The following is a 24,455-nucleotide window of genomic DNA, read 5'->3' as shown; positions in this document are numbered from 1 at the left end:
ATTTTACAGTATCCTTCCCCTGCCACGCCCACCAAGCCACACCAACAGAACCAGTAGTATAAAAAATTGAAACCCACCACTGGATTGTAGGTATTATGAATGAGAAAAGCAAAACCTGGAGAATGACAAGCAAAAATGAAGAACAGGTTCTTAATATGTATGTAGCATATTAAGCATATTACTAGCTAAACTGACCAATTTGAGGTTTTCCTACCACCTAATCACTTAAGAGACGTATTCAAACCTCTACTTCTTTTCCGAGCTTTGAGGTCACCTTTAAAACTATGGTTCCTTTTGGAGACAATGTATTTATAGTTACTATGTTTAAGCTGCCTATTAAATCACAAATAAGTAGGTAAGTGGGTAGGCAGACAGACAGATTTTCCTGTGTACCAATCTCGCTTCCTATTCTTCGGAAACAAGACAGGGAAATCTGTCTACCTACCTACCTGTTACTGAACTATCTGTGATTTAATTGCATTTTATAACAACAAAAACCACCCTTAGGAATAACACATAGATCTATTCTTAAATAGTTGATAAAATATATTCTTTGCACTTGAGTCTAAATGTCAGATTATATAAAAGCTTCCTTATATACATGAGGATATAAGGCTCCTATTTAAACTCCCTTGTTCATCTCCTTTCATTTAGTATATTCTTTCTTTTTCCAATAATATCACGGGGCAGATATAGGCTAATATAAATTATGGAAATCGGGACAACTCTATTGCTGGTGCTATTCTGTATGGGAAGGCATGAAAATAAGCAGACGTAGAATGCTTGAAATGAAGAAAACACAAAAAGTTATCAAAAAGATGATTTCCTACTCTACCTTTCCTTTCCTTTTATTTACTTCCCTTGAAAAAATTGTTCAGTTTGACACAAAATAAATTCAGCACTTTTGGATCATCATCCATTGCTGATCATGGTCTATGATTGGACATAAAGCAGGTCAAATAAGGTAGCCTAGATAAAAGATGAACAGCCCTGTCTTAACTCCTTTGGCATCAATCTCAGAAGGGTTGAAGGAAGCAGAGCATTATCTGTTTATTTAACTTTCTTCTTCTTTCGCCATGACTAGAATGAAGAAGAGTTGGGGTGGAGAAAGAATTATGATGACATGGAATGATCTTATTGTGAAATCCAACAATGAAAGAATAAAAGCATTTACCATTTACCAGTATAAAATGTTTTACTACTGTTTTACTACTGTTCCTGTATACTATCACCCTGCCTATTTAACTTATATGCAGAGCACATCATGAGAAAGGCAAGGCTAGATGAATCAAAAGTTGGAATTAAGATTGCCGGGAGAAATATCAACAACCTCAGATATGCAGATGATACCACTCTAATGGCAGAAAGTGAAGAGGAACTAAAGAGTCTCTTGATGCGGGTGAAGGAGGAGAGTGCAAAAGTTGGCTTGAAACTCAGTATTAAGAAAACTAAGATCATGGCATCCAGCCATCTCATTCCTGGCAGATAGATGGGGAAGAAATGGAGGTAGTGACAGATTTTATTTTCCTGGGCTCCAAGATCACCGCAGATCACTGCAGCCAAGAAATTAAAAGATGCTTGCTCTTGGGGAGGAAAGCTATGGCAAATCTAGACAGCGTACTAAAAAGCAGAGACATCACCCTGCCAACAAAAGTGCATATAATCAAGGCTATGGTTTTCCCAGTAGCAATGTATGGTTGTGAAAGTTGGACCCTAAGAAAGGCTGAGCGCCAAAGAATTGAGGCCTTTGAACTCTGGTGATAGAGAAGACTCCTGCGAGTCCCTTGGACTTCAAGGCGATCAAACCGGACAGTCCTAGAGGAGATCAACCCTGACTGCTCTTTAGAAGGCCAGATCCTGAAGATAAAACTGAAATACTTTGGCCACCTAATGAGAAGGAAGGACTCACTGGAGAAGAACCTAATGCTGGGAAAGATTGAGGGCAAAAGAAGAACGGGACGACAGAGATTGGCTGGATGGAGTCAGTAGGCCTGAGCTTAAATGGACTCCAGAGGATGGTAGAGGACAGGAAGGCCTGGAGGAACGTTGTCCATGGGGTCGCGATGGGTCGGACACGACTTCGCAACTAACAACAACTGTTCCTGTATGAGCCTCTTCCTTGGAAACCAGGCATTCTTGCTGATATCTTAAATCATAGTGCTTTCATATGAATGATCACAAAGGTTTCAAATCATATTTATGATCACAAATTCATAAATCATATGAATGATCACAAAGGTTTCAAAATGCTTTATGCCACCAGCAATAATTTTGGTCTTAGTGCAGTCCATTATAATACCCTGATTTGGTACACACATATCCTCCTACAACTTTGACACAAAATGTGGTACTGAGTCAGTCTAAACTGGTGGATAACTGTCCTGGGAACTTTGTCTGCCAGCTGTGAAGATCGATCTCTTCAGGCACTGGACTAGGATGGAGGTTGAGTAAGGATGCAGTTTGGTCTGCTGCCTGGGAGAATGATATTTTTACTTTTTAATCCCTTTTTTATTGATTGCTAGGAGTTGCCCTTATTGCTATAAGTCCTGTACATAAATTAAATATAAATAAATAATGTTTGTATAGCTTCCATAAATATAATAGTAATTTTATTCCCCATAAATATTTTGTTCTTTAAGGATGTAATCACCCGGGTAGATTGCCTTCATTCAATAGTCTGAAGAGAATTAAGAGGTGAAATTATTGGTCTTTTTATATAAACCATATAATTTCTTACTAAAACCACAGAATGGACTATTTGCCTCAAAACTATTTTACCTTCACTGAGGAAATTAAACAAAACAAACCCCATAACCACCACCACAATCACTCTGAAATAATCAAAACCCTTTACATATATGATCTTGGTAAATTTAACTAGTGTTCTGTGCAATACTTTTAATAGCCAAGCGTATGTTGCTAGGAGAAAATGAGTTTTAGCCAGGTGCAATACCCTCATTGTACTACAGCGTAAACTGAGGTTTGAATGAAATATGGAAGATGACTAGCTCCTTCTCCATAGAAGGTGACTGAATGTGATTGACATGCAGCTAGTCCTAACCCTATAAAATATGAAGTGACATTCTTCAAGGGGACTCTGCTTCAGTCTTAAAGGTAGTTTTTCTGAATGTATGTTGGTATGTACAAAGCATATCATAAAGAGCTTGGACACCACACACTGGAGACACACTGGAGCAAGCTTCTCCTTTATAAGAATTTTTTTTTCTGTGTATACATTTTAAAAACTAAAGAAAGAGTAAGTCTTAATGCTTTTTAAAGTGGGGAATTATGTAGAAATAGAATAGAACAGACTTAAGAAGGGGCACTGCTGTTGTTTGTATTCATTTTCTTGATGTCTTTACTGTTTTGTTGTTTTAATTGTTCTACAGTTTTAAAATTGTAAGCTGCTTAGTGTTACTGGGTTGAGTTACGCAACTATAGAAATTGAATGAATAAACAAATAAACACATCCAATTTTTCCCTGTTATTACTAGTAGTAATAGTACAGGGAGAAAAAGTTTGTTCTACTGCTTCTATATCCACGTTTTAGAAAATTTTCTCTCTTAAATATCTTTTCCAGGAAATAGTTCTCATTTAATGGCTAGGAACCTAAGAGGTTTATGTGATTGCTCAACCATTTCCATACATACAGCACTAATCTCCTTTTTCCTTCTTCTCTTCTCCTACTTTATGTAACTTTTACCTAAGTTTTTGACTGGGTTCTGAGGTAGCTGCCAACATAATACCACCCATGACCATACTGACCCTATACGAGATAGCATCTATTTGATCACGTATCCATTTTTATTCAAGAAAAAAAATCCATGCATACCTATTTAGGTACCAGGTTTTGATTGCGTTTTATCGTTTTATGGTTTTTATTGTTTGGGTTTTTTATTGTTGCTGTGAGCTTTCCAGAATTGTGTTTGAAGAGAGGCAGACATAGATATATTTTAAGTAAAATAAGTAATATCTAAAATTGATTAAGAAAAAGAATTCTAAACCTTTGTTTATGAAAAGTATGTCATCCAACAGATGTACAGCAGGATGCATAACTTTAGTTAATTGTCAGCTTTGGAAGCCATACTAGGCCGGAAGCTTCCGTGCTGCCATTTTCTCATATGTGGGAAAGTAGGGGGGGGGGATTTAGTAGAGGGGTTGTGTTTAGACATGATAACATTCTTCCTGTCGGTCAAGGTCAGGCCGATCCTGCATCTGTAGAAAGAGTAGTCAGAGTGTCGCGAGATGGGATGGTTGGTGATTGGAGCATCTGATCGACTGCTGAGTCAGGGGATAGTCTTGGGGGTTTTGTATTACTGAGGGAAGATTCGGGTTTTCCCAGATGTGCCAGTTTACCTATCCTAGTAAATGGAACTTTGAAAGATGCTTGCTTCAGAGTTTTTGCTTGGGCAGGGGGGTTTTTTGGAACGCTGACATTAACTATGTTTGGACCTGGTTAGTATTTAAACAGGACACTATTAGGAAATTCCAGAGTGATAGATTAGGCGGAAAATTAAAAAACATTCCAGAAGCAGAAAATTGCTTACTTATTTTTTTAACCATACCTTTATTCTATCATACAGGAAGTCCTCGACTTACAACAGTACATTTAGTGAACATTCAAAGTGACAATGGCACTGGAAAAAGTGACTTATGACCATTTTTCACACTTATAACCTTTGCCCATGGTTGTGTCCATGTGATCAAAATTCAGACACTTGGCAACTGACTCATATTTATGACAGTTGCAGTGTCCCAGGGTCATATGATCACCTTTTGTGATCTTTTGACGAGCAAAGTCAATGGAGAAGCCAGATTCATTTAACAACCGTGTTACTAATTTAACAACTGCAGTGATTCACTTAACAAATGTGACAAGGAAGTAAAATGTGGCAAGACTCAGTTAACAAATATCTCACTTACTAATAGAAATTTTGAGCTCAATTGTGGTCATAAGTCAAGGTCTACCTGCACTCCTTAAGGACTCCTGGATTATAATATGAAATCCAGGAATATTGCAACTTCATTCATGTTGCCAAGAAAATTACTGGATTTGTCTATATGAAGTCACTAAGAGTCAAGACTAATTTAAGGCAAGCTTCACATTCAGATTATGCATACCTAGATTTTAAAGTATTTTATTTCAGTAATTTGCTAGGATTGTGATTGTGGGGCAGATCCATATTATTCAGTCATTTTATAACCAGTCTACAAACTTTAGCATGTGGTATGGAAAGCGAGATAGGGAAAAGGATATTTTTCAAATATTGCGTGTCATTCTGACACCTACAGAAATTCAATTTGGTTTTTTAACTTTATTTCATATCGTTTAGATAAAACATTTTATATTTTATATCATATTGTTCAGAATTGTCTGGTCTCATACCGAAATGGATATTTCTGAAAATCTCATTTCCGCTAGGTTGATCAGCACATTTTTGGCAGAGCTAATGCAAAGTGACTTGCCAACCAAGGGCAGTCGGAATGGCCTGTGGTTTTGTCACTCTGTCCCCCATGCCTTCCTGGAGAGGCAAGCAAAGGTGTCAATTTCTGTGCCACTTTGTCCTCTCCAAGTGATAGCAACCGAGCTGAAGTCAGCACAGCCGAGCAAAGAAAATGCATCTGCAGGTAATTAGTAACAATCAGGGTCTGCTCAGGAAATGCTGACTATAGCAGTAATAAGCTGGGCACATGTCATTGGCTTGCAAATGGAGAGCATGCTTATGAACCGTGGCAGCAGGCAGTAAGAGCTAGGATTTTTTTTTAACTTAATATTTAATGTGGCATAAAAACGATGGAGAGAAATCAACTAGTTTTATAATCAGATGTTCAGCCACTGGTCCATAACCACAAGCAAGTTGGTGAATGAAGCGGGCTAGAAAAGTGTCATCAAAATTTCCTTTCACCATAATTTAGGTCTAGTTTTATGGACCTGCTGATGTGAATGCCAATGTCTAAACAGTACTTTTTTTTTTCATTCAAATGATATTACCGCAGATCAGATCTGCAAATCTGCTAGGAAATGCAAAGCCCAGCCTGACACCACAGCTGCACTGGGGATCTTTTACATTATTATTTCTCAGTGCTGCTTTGCTACTCCAGCCTGGCTTGAAAACAAGAACAATGAAACACTGTGGCCATAATTCTCTTATCTGGGTGGTTCTCAGCCTATTTTGCATTGATTAAACTATTTTATGAGTTGGCTTAAGAACTCAGGACTCACAATACAAACTAGACGTAGGTCAGTTTGTGAATGGAAGCCAAGCTCTGTCCCTAGACATTCTCATAAAAACTGCTGAAGCTTGAACTGCAGATCTCAGCCCTATCAAAAGAACCAGATTAGTTTTCTTGGCCACAATAAAACCCATTTCTCAAACTCTCTTCATCCCAGAATATGGGGGCTTTTAAGCATTTCACACATTAATATCCTGCTGGGTGTTGAATTGTGAAGAACTAAGGAATTGAGTGGTTTTATTTTCATGAAACAGAACTATTTCCTCCATTGGTCAATGACTTCTTTCGCTATTTACAATTCATTTGTAACCTTTTTTTTTTAAGCATAATACTACATTTGATTTTCCCACACAAAATGAAGATGTCCTAGCACATATCTTATAATGTTGAAAGACACAATATTTGTTATAACTCAAACTATATGTTATGTTCAACATTTAATGAGGAAATGGCAATTTTTAGAATTTTAACAGGAATTTGTGGGTGGGTGTGATCATAATAGATATATAAAAGGATTGGTTCATCAATCTTACCTGGTCTATTCTACTTTGTTAGATTCTTTCTTTTATAATTCCTATAGTCCTTTATTGTATTTTTAATGTACAAATAAGATATCTAAACAGAACTAATGCTATGCTCATACTTAAAGTTACATTTGCATTTAAGAGCATTAAAATGCCCTGCAGAATTAAATGTTGGCCTACCTAAACTACATTTCCAGCAACTTGTAAACTGAAAGTGGTCTACTGGATACTATCTGTTAGTTTATACTTTGCTCATTGCCTATTGGCGATGCAACTTCAGAGGCACCAACTCTCCAGTATCTAACAGTTACTTACCACAAAAGGCAGAATGAGCCATTTTCTGTGTGGCTGCTTTGTTTCTCATTCCGCATACTCCTTTATATAGACCGCTAATCTTGAGCTATTAGTTTGTCTTTGTCCTAAGTGTACTCAGAGATCTGCTATATGATTCTTCTCCAAGCAAAATTAGGTCCTGAACATTGCCTTTTCCTTTCAAGTATTTCTTTAATTACAAATTTACAAATTTATAAATGTATAAATTATTTAAAAAAAATCTCTTATAGATATAAAATAGAATAGAATAGAATTTTATTGGCCAAGTGTGATTGGACACACAAGGAATTTGTCTTGGTGCATATGCTCTCAGTGTACATAAAAGAAAAGATACGTTCATCAAGGTACAACATTTACAACACAATTGATGATCAATATATATAAAATATATATATTTTATATATATATTATATAAATATATATAAAATTTATTTTTATATATATAAATATATATAAAACCTCCTTCATTTATCATTGCTCAGATTAGATTCTCATTCTCAGGAATTTTCATATGCAGATGTAAACGTTTTACGTCCAGCATAAAGGTTTTTATTCTGATATACAAACATAATGTTCAAATTTGTTCTAGAAGCATGCCATATATTTAGGAGAAATCACATCCTGGACATAAACTGCTACCAACCTGCCTTCCATTGAGGACCTGTATACTGCACGAATCAAGAAGAGGGCCGTGAAAATATTTACAGATCCCTCACATCCAGGACATAAACTGTTTCAATTCCTACCCTCAAAACGACACTATAGAGCACTGCACACCAGAACAACTAGAAACAAGAACAGTTTTCTCCCCGAAGGCCATCACTCTGCTAAACAAATAATTCTCTCAACACTGTCAAACTATTTTCTAAGTCTGCACTACTATTAATCTCCTCGTTCCCACCACGCATCTCCTTCCACTTATGACTGTATGACTGTAACTTCGTTGCTTGTATCCTTATGATTTAAATTGATATTGTTTCCTGATTGCTTATTTGTACCCTATGACTATCATTAAATGTTGTACCTTATGATTCTTGATGAAGGTATCTTTTCTTTTATGTACTCTGAGAGCATATGCACCAAGACAAATTCCTTGTGTGTCCAATCACACTTGGCCAATAAAAAATTCTATTCCATTCTATTCTATTCTATTCTAAAAGGCTCCAACCATCATGATAGATTTGCCCTTGGTGCAGGTTTTTAACTGGGATGGGTGGCCATCTGTTAGGGATAATTAAGTCTACTCCTATACTAAGTAGAGGGTTCGACTAGATGACTTATAAATTCTCTTCGCACATTCTTTGATTCTATTGTTTGAACTAATTAAAAAACTCCCTTTTTTCCTTCAGAAGAAAAAGAACATCGAGAAATTGAGAATTAGTGTGGTATGGTGATAAATTGGGAATCCCCCACTTCAAAGTCCATCTCAGTCATGAACTTAAGTTCATCAAATCAACATGTGTCACTGAGTCAGATCGAGAGAAAGATCATCATTTCTATAAAATGATTAAAAGTGAAACAGCTTTGTTCTCTTTTGTGTCTAATTTTGCCTTCACTTTGTTCTTTAATCAGAAGATGGATTGCAAGTAGTGACACCAATTTATCAGTTCTTTAATATCAATAGATGAAATGATCTTAGGCAAGCTAGTATTTATTAAGACTAATACTGCCGCAATTCTCCTTAGTCCCTTAACCCCGTTCAAATTTTCCTGGGAGTTACAACAAAATAAACATGAATAGGATGAAATATAAACCAATAATAACACAGTTAATATAGTTATTTAAATGGATTTAAATTTAAATAATTATTGTTCCTTATTAGTTTTCCAAGCTGAATGTTCTTCATCAGAATGAAAAGTTCTGAATGTTTCTAATATTGTAATGGAAATCGAAAGAATGTATATGAGTGGGGGTATATGTTTGTGTGCACACTTGGGCATGCTATGGGGAGGTAAAGACTCATTTTCAACTCGCCAGACTTACGTACTTGCCTAAATAAATCATATGCAAATTAGCTTTGACAGTTTTTTATTTCCCTTTGGAAGAGGTGGCAACCTTAATTTACTTGCAATTTTGATGAAGTTTTTTAAAATTATCTATGGTATTTTTAAGGTGGAGTACTTAAAACCAAGTAATAATTCAGCATATTGAATACTAATTTGAATTAATATTATGTGGTATAATTATGATTTTACCTATAAAATTATGAGCTTGGTTATATTAAATACTTTGTCTCTATTTATTATTACAGCAACTATGTCTCTTTCCAGGTAAAAGCATATATGGGTGATTAAATGCCCAAGATAAATTTATACATTCATGAATTAAAATATGTTTGAGTGTTTTGATTGAAAATTGCCTGTGGCTTTCAAGAAAGTATATACCGTTAAGAAAGCAAATATTGTTATCTGGAGAATCAAATTCTATGTTCATACTAATGCTAACTATTCTCTTTTTTAAATAAACTTTTTTGGTTTATTTAAAGCAGGAGGAGAGAAGGATGCAGTATTGTTAAAATCCAGAATTTATTACTTTTCTTCCTTCTAACTCAGAAAATTAAAAATGAGAATTATAAAGGATCCAGAAAGAGAGTAAAATATATATCAGAAATCTGTTAAGAACAGTTGAGACATGGAATGATGAATGCATACTATGAAAGAGGGGGAAAATAAAATGAGAAAGAGTTGGTTTGCTTGACCCCTAGTTGATGAGATCATTAATGAACAATTTTGTGCATTCCAGATGTTTTGGACTATAAACCCTAATAATAGACCACAGAATCTTTTGAGGTTTATAAAACTTATGGCCCAAACCTCTAAATGACAGTAAGTTGTGTCTCTTTCACTTATATCATCTTAATGAACATTTAAAAAGTTGTACCCCATAAGCCTTTTTTTTCTCTTCAAAATCTATAGTCCTACCTGCAATGAATTAAACTTTAGATTAAGGACTCCTGGACAATTTTGGTTCTGAGGCATTCAGTCTAAAACAGCAGCACATAAAGAGTTCAGAGGGAAAGATGTCCTCCAGAAACCCTAAATATCACTCTAATTGCATTCTAAAGTGTCAAAGTACTCAAGCATCATTTTAATATGTATTTTAAGTTTAGAACAAGATAGGCATAGCCTAAGCCACTCAGGGACAACATAACACTAGAAACCAATTAAATACTTATTAGGTTACTATAAATATTTAGTAATATAGCTATTATATTACTATTAGATCTTATGACTAGGTGGCTCAGTGGCTAAGGCACTGAGCTTTTTGATCAGAAAGGGCAGCAGTTCAGCGGTTCAAATCCCTAGTACAGGTCTCCTAGTGAGCAGGGGGTTGGACTTGATTATCTCCAAGGTCCCTTCCAACTCTGTTACTATTGCTGTTATGTGAAAACGATTTCAATTGTTAAAATATTAATCTTGTGAAGACTTTCACAAACTATTTTTTTATCAAACACATTCATCTTTCTTGTACAACTCCTGTTGTCTTCCTTCCATGTATTTGGCTTCCTGATTTCTTTCCCCCAATTATTGATCATAATATTTCATCTTTTACATGTTTACTTCTCTCGCTTGTCCAGCTAGTTTGTTCCAAATTCAAAAAGCACTGACAAGAAGAGTTGAAAATCCTTCTGACCATCCAGCTGCCTCTAACTCAGTGGTGGGTTTCAAAAAATTTTACTACCGGTTCTGTGAGTGTGGCTTGGTAGACAGGGTATGGCTTGGTGGGTGTGACATAGGAAGGATACTGCAAAATCTCCATTTCCTCCTGATCAGCTGGGACTCAGGAGGCAGAGAATAGATGGAGGCGGGGCCAGTCAGAATTTTTACTACCGGTTCTCCAAACTACTCAAAATTTCCACTACTGGCTCTCCAGAACTGGTCAGAACCTGCTGAAACCCACCTCTGTTCTAACTGATAGTAGCCTCCGCAGCTACAATGTTGAAACCAGCTGATAGTTTATGACGGACAAGGGATGAAGGTAAACCTTGCCAAGGACTTCTATTAACACTACCATAGCATGCCTTAATGAAGTATAATACAATATACGAATAATCCAATTTAGGTTTAATATGCCCCCTCCAGGAACCTCCAAAATCAATAGAATGTTTTGATTGGGGCAAAGAATCAGAAGTGCAACAATAGAAAGTAAAACCATTCTAACAAAAAAAAACCTCAAAACCCTATTTCTCTGTACTTGCCCTAATCTTCATAAAGAAATAAACTATTGTATGAGTGGAAACCCCTTGATAGCAAACTTCTTTCTCCTTTGCACCATTTAGGTAGATTGTGTGCTTAGATAATGTGGATGATTTAATGGAAATGACTTGTTTTCCAGTAAAGTTGATCAAGGTGAGATAATATGTTAGTTTCAGTGCTACTCTAGTTGCTCTGTTCTGTAAATTTCATCCAGTTATTAAAGAACATTGGAGCAAAATCTGATGAACAAACAGTGACTATAAAATATCTGAAAATATCACTGAAAAGCAAAAGGTATTGTAAAAGAATTTAAAAATAGGATTGAAAGAAAAGCAATGGTGTGAAGAACAGAGTTGGTTCTTGTGTTACATAAATGAATTTCATACATTATATACTGCATTTTATTTGGATATACTGCATATGTTTGGGTCCTTTTATGTATATCATACTTTTATGCTTATGTGTTCACAATATTTATAAACCACGAACGTTTATGAGGACTTAAACCTTCTGTTCACTTCTTTTCAATTAATTCTGATTTACACTAATGTCACGTATCCACTTGTCTGCAATGCATACAGTTACCACTAGTCTCCACTTCTACATATTTAAATTCAACATTTTTAATCACAAAAGGATTTCAATAATTCAATATTCTTTTAACGATAACCACATTCAGATCCCACCAAATGCAAGCTAAGGACTATACCTCCAAGCCTGTACACAGAGCTATTTCTAGCTCATTATCAGACTTGGACAGAAATTCTGTTCCCTTCCCCCCACATTCACCCCGATGGTCATCATTTGTCATGCAGTGAAATAACCTGCATAAAACATAGCTAATTAAATCTTCTTTATCTTCTACTTCAGATCCAGGTATATGACATAAATGCAAGTAAAATCTTCATTGCTCATGTTGGGTAGAATATTGTACAAATTGGGTTAGAGGCAGAAGGAAAAGACAGAGGTACATTTTGTTCTCCTATGATATCATGTAAGTCATATATTTATATCAGCTGCAAACCTGAATATTTGAATTGGAAAAATACCTTTTAATTAGTTGAATTCCATTAGCCAGAGTTAATACAAAAGAAATCATTTGTTGACTCACTGGAATGTTTTGTGGAATCTGTCAAGAATGTCTGTTGTCTCCTTTTACATTTAATTTAAATTTGGAACTTTTGACGTGTTTGATTCAAAAGCTGAAAGGTATCTCAGGCAATAAGACGGTTGATGGTAAACATAAATTGTTTTTATATATATATAATTTAAAAAAACATTAAAGTTCTTTATCAAAATTGATGCATGTAGTACATTTTGGTAAGTTATCAAAATATTCAATTAAGTGGAATAATTCTATTAATATGTCCAATAGGATCTAATGTACCTATTGAAAGATATAAAGATTGGGACCTTATATAAGTTTTGAATTCTTTTAAGAATCTTGGAATTTCTAGGAAGATCTCCAAGTCAGTAAAGGTATGTATTTCAAAATGTTTACCACAAATTATAAATGATATTAACAAATGATTACATGCTTTTATGGGAAAAAATAAAGTATGATTAAATGAATACTTATTTTTAGAGGTATGTGGATGTTAAACTTGTTTGGATATTTTAAGGATATGAAAACGTTTATATTAATCTTATATTAATCTGACAGTGTCCCAGTTTTCTTTATCAAAATAACAATTTTCATACAGAGAAGGGAGGTTTGATTTTCAGATTTAGAATTTATCACTGACATATTTTCATATTTCACTAAATAACTGATTCTTTTCTAAAGTCTTCATAGACACATTTTTATTATTATTTGTTCCCCTTGGTATCTTGGCAGGGGTTTGGATCTATTTTTATTCTGTGTCTCTATCTATGAAAGGAAATATTTGCCATTAAAGACTGCAAGATATATTTTGAATATATTGATAAGAAAGATTTTATTTCTAGTCTCGTAATTGATATCTGGAACAATCTGGGATTGAGTGTTGTTGCCAAACAGGGTATTGATACTTTAGCTAACAATCTTATAAAGCATTTGCAATATTGCAGGAAGAACTTGAAAACTGATGAATGGAAATATATCCAATTAAAATGTTTTTCATCAACTGATTAATTGAATGCATTAGCAGCATCTGAAACTCCTAAATATTTTGGTCACACCCTTATTACATTATTAGTATTAACTTAATAACAATAAAATTTTAATAAATCATTAAATTATATTATTGTTATTATTGAAGGAATACCTATGTAAGATTCTAAAGCTATTGTTGTTTTAATTGACAGGATTATTATAACAAAAAAAGAAAACTGAGTTGTAATACTTTATGTAAATCAATTATGTTAGTTTTAAATGATGTGTTTGTCTGTATGCCTTTTGATCTTCTGATATATTATGATATGTACCTTGATGAACGTATCTTTTCTTTTATGTACATTGAGAGCATATGCACCAAGACAAATTCCTTGTGTGTCCAATCACACTTGGCCAATAAAATTCTATTCTATTCTATTCTATTCTATTCTATTTGTAGTGTATTAAACACTTAAGATACTTAGTAAAGACCTGATGCCAACATTAAAATGTTGCAAATTTTAAATTTTAAATAGTGGGAAGAACTTTAATGCACATTTTGAGCCTGTCCCATTGAATTTCCATTTTGGTTCAATGTAAATCAGTTTCTCAGTTCAACATTGAGAAGACAAAATAAGACATAAAGAAGTTAATGTAATGTTATATCATAAATTTATACCATAAATTTGGAACTTAACAATGTATGAAGAATCTAGATATCCAGTGGACTGTAGTTAAAATCATTGCTTTCTCTATCGAAATGAGTCTGCTAAACCAGGTTTTAAATCTCATATTGTTGATCTGTGTTTACTTTCTATCTGTCAATTGATTTCATATCAATTAAAGAAAAATCTACCAATTTTCATTTTCTTTAAAGTCAAGGTATAATTTGTTGCTTCGAAACTCAGTTTATTTTCTCTTTAAATACATAATCTAATATATACAGTATTATTAATTGATATTATCTATGTATTTTTTCCTTTTTGTTTTTTATATATTTCAGTATATTTTTGTTCTTCTATATTTTTGTTATATTAAAAGACATAAAATACTATATTTACAAAATAAATGTTCAGCGTTCTGCAAACCATATAAAATAAGAAATTAATAATACAAAAAGTTGAAAATCAATAATTAATAAGTAAAATTACAAAAATTTATCAAATACAGTAGGAGCTAAAAATGCTACTGCAAATTAGAATAAACACCTATCAAAACACCTAAGAAAAACTATTAAACCAAAAAAAAAACCAATCTTCAGTAACACTTGCTGTATTGATAAATAATCTCCCCCTTCCTGAGTGGAGAACTGAATAGAATAGGCACAGTGCAGAAAATTGTGGGGTATGTGTGTATTTGTTTTGAACAAGATGGCATGAAACTTAGTTATACCCATTGAACAAATTTAATTCTAGGTCTCATGCAAAGAATTTGTATACAATCCATCCAGTGTACTAAAATAGGAAGCTACAGAAAAAGGTCGCTCCTGTTCAGCAGAGACAAGGGTGGAAAACTGGATTGGATCAATTCACATGCTGTCTTCAAAGGCAGCAAAATGACCTCTACAGTCAGGCAAGGACATATTCCTATGTTTCTTCCCCCAGTGCTGCAGCCACTAAGTTCATGCAGCTCCCTGGGAATCTGTCATTTAGTTTGTCTGGAAAGTCTTCGAAGCAATGGCTTCAGAAAGCCTCTGTTCAAGCAGACCAGTAAAGTCTTCATTCCACAACACATTCACTTCCTTCCTTCCTTCCTTCCTTCCTTCCTTCCTTCCTTCCTTCCTCCCTCCCTCCCTCCCTCCTTCCCTCCCTCTCTTTCTTTCTTTCTTTCTCACAAGAAGAAAGAATACAGCAATACAGTCACCAGTCCAAAAAATAATTCCTGTAAGGAGTCACCAAGAGTGATGGGGCTTTCTTTTGGTCCTTTGGATATCTCTTTGGACCCTTCCACCTTTCCCATTCAAGTAGATTTTTTTTTAACAGATAGGGACATATTTCTTTCATTCTTTCTAATGGGTCAAACCACAAAGACATCAGTGCTTCAATTTTGTGTTGCTAGACTTTTTGGGAACTTTGTTTCTTAATAAGGTGCTTTCACAATTTAAAGGCATAATTTCTGATGCCCAGATAAGCTTGGTGCTGCATATGGTCCCTAAAGCATTAATTGTTCATTTCTATTGCAATTAGAACGAAGTTATTTTTGTTGCTATGGTGTATCTCACAAATACAAAGCAATTATTCATAGAAATAATAAACAGGTAAAACATCTATATAGAATACAAGCTACTGAGGTCTCATGGCTTTCGTTTTATTTTTAAAAAACTAGCATTTGTTGAATTCATATCGCAAACCTTATACACTATATCATCACAAGCATCAGTTTTGACACACATTCTTTTTAAAGTATCTAGTTTTCTTACCTGTCACAATAGGATATGATTGTGGTCCTGGGACACTGGCACCTATATCTGTTGATGTAGGGCTTGTTAAATTGGCCTTCATTTCGTCTAATCCACCAGCTAGTGATGTCATGGCTGAATATTCTGTTGACTGAGTTCAAAGAAAAATGAGATAATTTAGTAACATTTTCCATATCTTAAATTCTAATATATGATGAAACCAAGCTAAGTGGTTCATTCCTATATTGGCAGTGAAGGCCTTGGTGGGGTGATAATAGTAATAATGGTGATTTTATATCTGGTGATTGATTTTACTGTTCAGATGCAGCGTGAAATGAAACAGTTTGAAACTATGGTGAGATGTTATGACAACATGAATCCTGCAAACTTCAGTTATTGGATTAACCAACAAAAATTTAGTGTCTCAGGTTATTTGGTGGACAAATCACCAGCACTTCCTAATGAGAATCAGAAGCTAATCTCAAAAAATACTTCTAATTATTGGGAGGGGAGCATGGGAACCTTTGTATCACTTCTACAAGCTTGAAGGTTTTGACAGTTCCTTCCTATAAAGCCATGAATTATTAAGCATGACCATATTTTTGCTTTGTTTAATGATGCACTAGAAGTTTTTTTAAATAGTTTTTTTAACTGCAATGCTCTGTTGGACTGTCCATTATAGAATTACCATTTAACAAGTTCCCAAAGAAAAAAAGTATCGTGAGACTTGAACACTTTAATCTTAGAATATGTCCTCATTACAGTATAATGCATTAAAATAAAATTGCATTTCACAATTATAGTGCATCTCACAAGTATATATAAAGTTGATAAATGTAAACTCATTCCTTCAAATAACAAACAGGTGGCAATCTATTGCCAAGCAGAAAATTAATATTAAAACCAATAAATGATCAAGCCAACTATATACATGACTGTAACAATTATCAAGCAAGATGCAGACTGCCCTGTTTACCTGACCTTTTGGTTAATGGTTTGTGTTGCATTAATTATGTTTGTCTTTGGCTATAGTTAGAGTTGTTTCTTGTGATTTATTGGCTGCAGATATCACTGATTTTTTTTTTAGCTGTTGCTTTGGGTATGTCTGTATTTAAGCAATGACCTTAAGGATGTGCCACTGTTGTATTTTTTTTTTATCTTTTCATGCAGGACAGCAGCATAAAATATTTAAATAAGTATAAAATAGCTCAGAGAAAAGCTAACAAGCTCCTCCTGTGCAAGGCAGCATTGAAAAAAACTGCCTCGGTTTAAAATGACATAGATGTGCATTCCCTTGCATGTTTCCCTGGAAATTAAACTCCCTTATTTCAAAGGGATATTAAAAGAAAAATGGTGGTACATACGTACTTAGGGGTATATAGGCAGTGATGTATATCTATCTCTGGACTTTTATCCCAAACTGCCCACTCTGTTCAGAAGGAAGATGCTGTAGAACAATTCCTCATTTCATAATTCCGTGTTTTATTTTCATTGTGATTTCTTTAAAAACGCATTAATGATTTGTAACACTTCAGTTTTTTATTCGGGGTAAATTGGAATCACCAATGTGCAGCTGATACTTTGGCCAGGCTGTTTTAATGACCACCTATTACCCGCAGAGTATAAAACAAAATGCTCTTAGCATTTGTAGGATTCTTCTTTTCAGAAATGTATTTTTAAAATAAATAAAGATAACAAGCCTGTCCATTTGTTTGTTAATGAGAATGCATGCTATATTTATTATTTGTAAACGGACACAACTCGGTTGCAGCTTGAAGTGAATCATAACTCCAGGTGATGTAGGCAATTTTGGACATGTTTTGTTTATTTCTTTTTATGTTTTGTTTTCTCTTATTCACTTAAGGCATGTCTGATGTCCCAAATCAAAATTCTGCAATCCTTCCCCAGTTTGCCTTCCAGCTCTTCATTGAACTATAAATGCAGCCGTAGCCCAATGGAGAACATAATCAGATTTTTTTTCCTGTTTGTCGATGTAAAGTAGCCTGTTGCAATCCAGCTTTTTCTATACAAGTAGTCTTCGATTTACAACCATTCATTTAGTGACTGTTCAAAATTACAACAGCACTGAAAATAAGTGATTGATGACTGTTTCTCACATTTAAGACCACTACAGCATCTCCATGGTCATGTGATCAAAATTCAGTCGCTTGATAGCTGACATGTATTTATGAGGGTTGCACTGCCCTGAGGTCATGTGATCCTTTTTTGCGAACTTCTGACAAGCAAACTCAATGGGGAAGCCAGATTCACTTAATAACTGTGTGACTAATTTAATAAACTGCAGTGATTAACAACAGTGACAAGGAAGGTGGGGCAAAACTCGCAATAATTCTCTTGCTTAGCAGCGGAAAGTTTGGACTCAGTTATGGTCATAAGTTGAAGACTACATGTTATATGGATAGATCACAGAGGCAAGGTTTCTTGGGCATAAGCAAGCTGCTGGATATATCGATAACAGGCAAGGCAGAGAGGGGCAGGTCTCAGTAAAATACATTGCACAAAAGAATACTGGAACATGATAAAAGTCCTTTAATACAAAAAAGAAAGAACAATATAAGACGCTCACAATAGGAAATTGGGAAGTCATATTAAGGCTTGAAATCCAGCTTGAAATACAAGAGGGATAAGCAAGTATATAAAAAGCAGTTTTGAGGAGAAAAAAATTTCTTCCCATCCTTGCTTATCGAAATAGCGAAGCTCGTCTACTTTTTCTAAAGAGAGCAGATCTCTCACAGTCATTCAATACATGCAATATAGTTTGGGGCTTGAGGTTGTCTATACAGAGAAATTATGAATCTATACAGAGAAATTATGAATAAAGATATCATGATAGTGTTAATGTTAATGTTGATAAACTGTGGATCGTTGGCTCTCTAAGAGAGAAAGGAGAAAGAATAGATATACAGAGCCATAGAGAATAAACACATTTCCCTGAGGCAGATAAGGATATGGATATGCATTTTTAACAATTGAAAGACAATTCTTCTAGCAGCACCAGGCGCATATGCCCATCATGCTATTTCTTTCTGAAGTAAGCAACTTTATGCAATGCACAGAAAAGGGGTGAGAAACAATGTAAAGAGATGAAATAAGAAAAATTAGAGGAAATATAGCTAAATCTTTGCACCAATACCATCCTTGTATCTCTATACACCTCTCCATTTTGGCAAGCTATCTTTCCTTCAACTACATCCATTTGCTGCCTTTTGTTCTTTGAACTCGCTTTATTTTTGTGGACTTTGTCAACTCTGTTCAACCTCTAGTTTCTTGGTCCTCCCCTTCTTTTGAACCCATTCCGTCTTCCTTCAAATATTCATTTTGCTGTGCTAGCCTCCTTCGTTCTATCTGTATGACTAAATCGACTTAGAGTACTTTTGCATTTAATTCACATTTCAACCGGCACCCAATCATTCTTGATCCTCTCATTTCTTGATTCGCCACTCACTGTTCTTAACATTACCAATTCCTGCTGCATTTAAATTGCTTGTATGTTTTGCCTGACATAACCAAGTTTCATTTCCACAGAACTAACTAGGTAGAAGTTTGCTCTTTCAACATTCATTTCTCCCAACAGATGGTATCTTCCCATCAGCTTTCTACCAGCATTGGCATAATTTAAAAACTCTCCATCCATTTTCCTATCTTTAGTAAACATTCTACTGAGGTATGTAAACACAAATTTATTTCCTCTAGTTTTTGTCATTTATGTATAGCTCATAATCCTTCACCTTTTCTCCCTGTTTAACATATCTATCTAACTCTTTGATACATTAATTTTCAGATTCATACTTCACTTTGCACCATCAATCTAACATTCCCTACAAATTATTCAGCTTCTCAGCCAGCAATCTGCCATCATCTTTATGTGCCATAACCAAAACACTTCTTATATCGCTACAAATATTTCTTATACATTTTTCGATAAATAGATCAACAAGGGGACATCAAATATCCTTGCTTTTCTCCCTAGTCAAAGTTGAATTGTTTATTAACCATTCTATTTATTCTCATTCATGTTTTACTTCCATCCTTTTCTATTCTACTGGCATTCAGCAATCGAATTTCATATCCGCAGCTGGGGAAAACATTCCATAATTTAAATCTGTTCAGTTCAGTTCTTTTGCTTAACCATCATACACCAAGTTTTCTTTTTTGCATTCATATGTTCTCAATGACCTGTTGAAGACCACAAACTGGTCTGGCATAAAATTGTACTGTACTTCCCAGATTTTTTTTTCTACCTCTTGAACACTTTTAGTCAGATTTTATTCAAAGACGTAACCAGGCACACAAATCCTCTTGTAGATTTTGTATTCATTCTTTCAACATTTCTCCTTGGTAAGGGGGGACAATAAGAGCATTCTTCCCATACTTACGCAACATTTGTAGTATTTGTTTCAGCTCTGTTTTTCAACATATCAACATATACAGTAATCCTCGACTTACGACCTCAATTGAACCCAAAATTTCTGTTGCTAAAAGAGACATTTGTTAAGTGAATTTTGCCCCATTTTATGACCTTCCTTGCCACAGTTGTTAAGTTAATCACTACAACTGTTAAGTTAGTAACACGGCTGCTAAGTGAATTTGGCTTCCCCATTGACTTTGCTTATCAGAAGGCTGCAAAAGTTAATCGCATGACCCCATCAAAAATATGAATCACTTGCTAAGCATCTGTGTTTTGATCACGTGACCATGGGGATGCTGCACTGGTCATAAGTGTGAAAAATGGTTGTAAGTCACTTTTTTCAGTGCCGTTGTAACTTTGAACATTGAGCTGTTGGAAGTCAAGTGGCATACATGTTTCATATATAATTATGATTACATCACTAATATTCCTATTCCAACTTCTAAAATAATCATTCTAGCAGTTTCTCAATTCAGATTCTTCCCATCTCATTTCATCACTTTTCTTTTAAATTCCATTCAGATTTCCAAGAAAATTGCACTGCATCTTCTCTGCCTTTTTTAATTCTAACTACTCATTGCTCTTTTTGCCACTTGTTTTTTCTCTCTTTTTCTCTTTTTCTCTGATCCTCATTTTCACAGGAGTCATTCTATTATTTGTATTTGTCCTCAACCATCAGATCATCCCACCAAGGATCTCTTTTCAAACATTCCTACATTAATATTCAGAAAATTCTGTGATACTTTGATGTTACCCAGTGACCTCAACAACATGTCTGTTCCAATGTTCCCATATTTGCTTTCCACTTTCCAACATTTTGTTAGGAATTCAACAGAAGTATTAGAAGTTAGTAGCTTCTAATATTTTTTCATAAAGTATTTACATTTTCTCTTCCTACAATAATTCAGCTTTCATGTTCATTTTTCATTCTTTCCTTTTTTCCCCCAAAATTTGATCAAAACCGATCTATCCTATATTCAGAGCTTTTCCCGATATTTCATAATAAACAGTGGAATGAATCACACATTTTAATGCATATTCATTTCTCTGCCAGATGAAACAACATATGAATAGATTTATTCTTTCATTGTATTCAGAACAAATAGGCTTTTTAAACAGATGCTCATCTAACAGTCAACAGACTCATTCATGTTCAATCACACTTTTTGATTTCCTATTCTTATTCATCCTTTCATATTTCTTAACTAAACTTTTTCTTCCCTTGCATTCTTTCAGAAGGCTTCATAATTTTTTCCCAAACTCATCTCTCAGTTCTTCCAATCTTAACTTAACTTATTGAAGTATTATATTGAACATATTGTCAACTTATGGAATTTTACTTCTATACCCACTCACAACAACTTAGAAGATGCCATTTTATATTTTTAACACACATTTTAGCTTTTTCATTCATAATTAAACCTGCATCTTTATTTGCCTATGGGAATTCATCAACTCTATTCTGTAAGATTAGTTCACATTCATTCAGACTTACTGTATTCTTCCCCTCTTAATTGCACAGACATCCAACATGCTCATTTTTCTATATTTCATTTCATGTGTGTATTCCTGCTACTCAGAGGTGGGTTTCAACAGGTTCTGACCAGTTCTGGAGAACCGGTAGTGGAAATTTTGAGTTGTTCGGAAAACCGGTAGTAAAAATTCTGACTGGCCCCGTCCCCATCTGTTCTCTGCCTCCCGAGTCCCAGCTGATCGGGAGGAAATGGAGATTTTGCAGTAACCTTCCCCTGGAGTGGGGTGGGAATGAAGATTTTACAGTATCCTTCCCATACCACGCCCACCAAGCCATTCCATGCCCACCAAGCCACACCCACAGAGCCGGTAGTAAAAAAAATTGAAACCCACCACTCCTGCTACTTATGAATTTGCTCTTCCTACTTTCCAAACTGCAATCTTTCTTCAAGCATGCTCATCATGAGGTCAGACTATAAATATTTACCTTTATTGCCCATAATGACTTTTGTTACTCAAGACTTTTATATTATGGTTTCTAGTGCATATGATGATGCAGACTTGGTTACAGCCTTAGTCAGACCATGCAGTATTCCCTCTGAATGATAAAGACAATATATGTTTTAATTTCAGCACACATTAATACAAAGAAAACCAACACCAGTTTTATCCCAAGTGTGTTTATACTATTTTCTGCAAGTAGGATCTCTACCATAACTACTGTACTTTACAGTTAACTTATTGTCGCCTGTATCTCAGTAAATCATAGAAACATTCAATGTACTGATATACACATGGGGGTCCAAGCAAGACCAGAACTTAATTCACCAAAATCTTACTACAGAATCAGAAACTAATCAGAATGGACTAATTCCAGCTTAAATCTAAACTGGTTTGACTAGTTGTAGTGCATCAGATCTAGTCCTCAAAACATGTTCGGAAGTCTATATATATTCTTTCAGCACTAAACAGGCATCCTTTCTCTGAAAGGCATGAAAACACTCATGAGATGGGAATACACTTAGGAGTGACATTAATCAAGCAAAACGCTGCACTGATTTAAACATCAAAAGAGAAGATGCACAGAGCTAACTCCAGTTTTATAAAAATAGCTTGGGCATTCTTTTGCTTAAAACTTAAAAAGCTCTTCTGGAGAATTGACACAAGGGGGAGCAGTAACATCATTCAAGGGGGTCCAAGCCTCAAATAGTTTAGCTGGGGAGGTTCTGACACCCTCCCCCCACCAAAAAAAAAATCTGAAGAAGTTGGCAATGTCTTCTCCAGATCATGTGACATAGCAATATAATCTTGACTCCAAGTCAGAAACAATGTTCATGTTACAAACTGCATTTTAGCAACTGTTTTATTATTTGGGAACATATATGGCATTTTTAAAATATTGCAACATTCCAATTAAAATATTGAACATCCCATTTAAGAATGATCATTTCCTTTTTTTTTCCTGCTATTAAGTACAAGCATACTTTCCAACATAGAAATGCCTGTTCCATTTTTAAACTATTTCTCTGGAAAGATCAAAGAGGTATACAATGTAACACATTAACCATGTTCAGAAAAATTAAATCATCAAAGGTAGTTTTAAATGTTATATGAGAAATACATTTTTACATTTTAAAAATCTCAATGTGATTGTCTATTTCATACTTGGGATTCATGACTGCCATTTTCATCAAATATAATCTTTATGTTTCAGACCAAATGGGAACATGTAATTTCATGGATGTAATTTCACATATTCACACAAATACTTTAAATTTTAAAAACATGCCCATTAAATTCAAGGACTCATTTAATATCATCTTTATTTGGGTCTTAGATATTTTAAATATAAGTAAGTTTGAGGGGGTGGAAAAAATAATAGAATTACAATATCAAACCCCTCATCACCCTAAAGTGATAATCTCACATTTAATACATGCAGCTTTTTCCAAGGATGACTCCCATAGTATCTAGTCCAGGGGTCTCCAACCTTGGCAACTTTAAGCCTGGTGGACTTCAACTCCCAGAATCCCCCAGCCAGCAAAGTTTGAAGTCCACCAGGCTTAAAATCGCCAAGGTTGGAGACCCCTGATCTAGTCCACACATATTCCCAATACATTTGAAAGGCACCAGATTGGCAATCTATAAATTATGGAACTAACTTTTTAAAGGAAATGCTACACTATTGTCATGGATTGAATTAGAAGTTCTAGGTCAGCTCTATAAGCCAACAGCACCGCTATTCTATCTGGAGTCAGCATTAGTCTGTAGCATATATTTAATGTATTTTTGACACTAAGGAACAGTTTGGAATGTAATCAAAAAGGAAGGAAGAAGTGGCTGCCCTCTACAGATTGAAGATATTAAACCTTATAATCCCAAATGACTTGCCCCAGTCATTTTCTGTATGTTCAGGTAAGAAAAATACTGAAGAATATTAAAGATGTGGAATAGGTAAATCTTAACCCAAAGGGGTATTAAATAAGAGTCCATAGCACCAACCTCTGAAATCATTACCCCAGGAATTCCTCAGATGCACAAGCTTATTCAGTTTAGCTTTAAACAAGTAGATTCAAAAGATACTTCTATTGGTGTTGCTCTTAGGACAGATACTTGCAAAGAATTTTGGAAAACTGATCAGTTAAATTTCTCAAGCAATTGTCTCTCCTGCTTTATCAAAGATTATAGTACTGCTTGTCAGCTCTGAGAAGAGGCAACGACGGCAGGAAACTAATGCCAAAATTGGTTTGCTTAAACTGCTATGAAATCACCACATACACACACAAATAACTAT

The 24,455-nt window shown here is 34.8% G+C and overlaps 1 protein-coding gene across 3 annotated transcripts in view; it reads right to left on the bottom strand.

Annotated features, from left to right (window-relative positions):
• Nucleotides 1-24,455, bottom strand: part of PAX5 (paired box 5) — a 283,526-nt gene that overhangs the window by 113,963 nt on the left and 145,108 nt on the right. For all 3 annotated transcript variants that reach the window (XM_058172755.1, XM_058172757.1, XM_058172758.1), the window contains one exon: nucleotides 15,781-15,910. In XM_058172755.1, coding sequence (XP_058028738.1) covers nucleotides 15,781-15,910 — 130 coding nt within the window. The remainder of the gene's footprint in view (nucleotides 1-15,780; nucleotides 15,911-24,455) is intronic.

The sequence above is a fragment of the Ahaetulla prasina genome, chromosome 2, assembly GCF_028640845.1.
Source record: "Ahaetulla prasina isolate Xishuangbanna chromosome 2, ASM2864084v1, whole genome shotgun sequence".
Taxonomy (NCBI): Eukaryota; Metazoa; Chordata; class Lepidosauria; order Squamata; family Colubridae; genus Ahaetulla; species Ahaetulla prasina.
The sequence above is the reverse complement of the archived record's forward strand: the minus strand, read 5'-3'. Positions and strand labels throughout refer to the sequence as shown.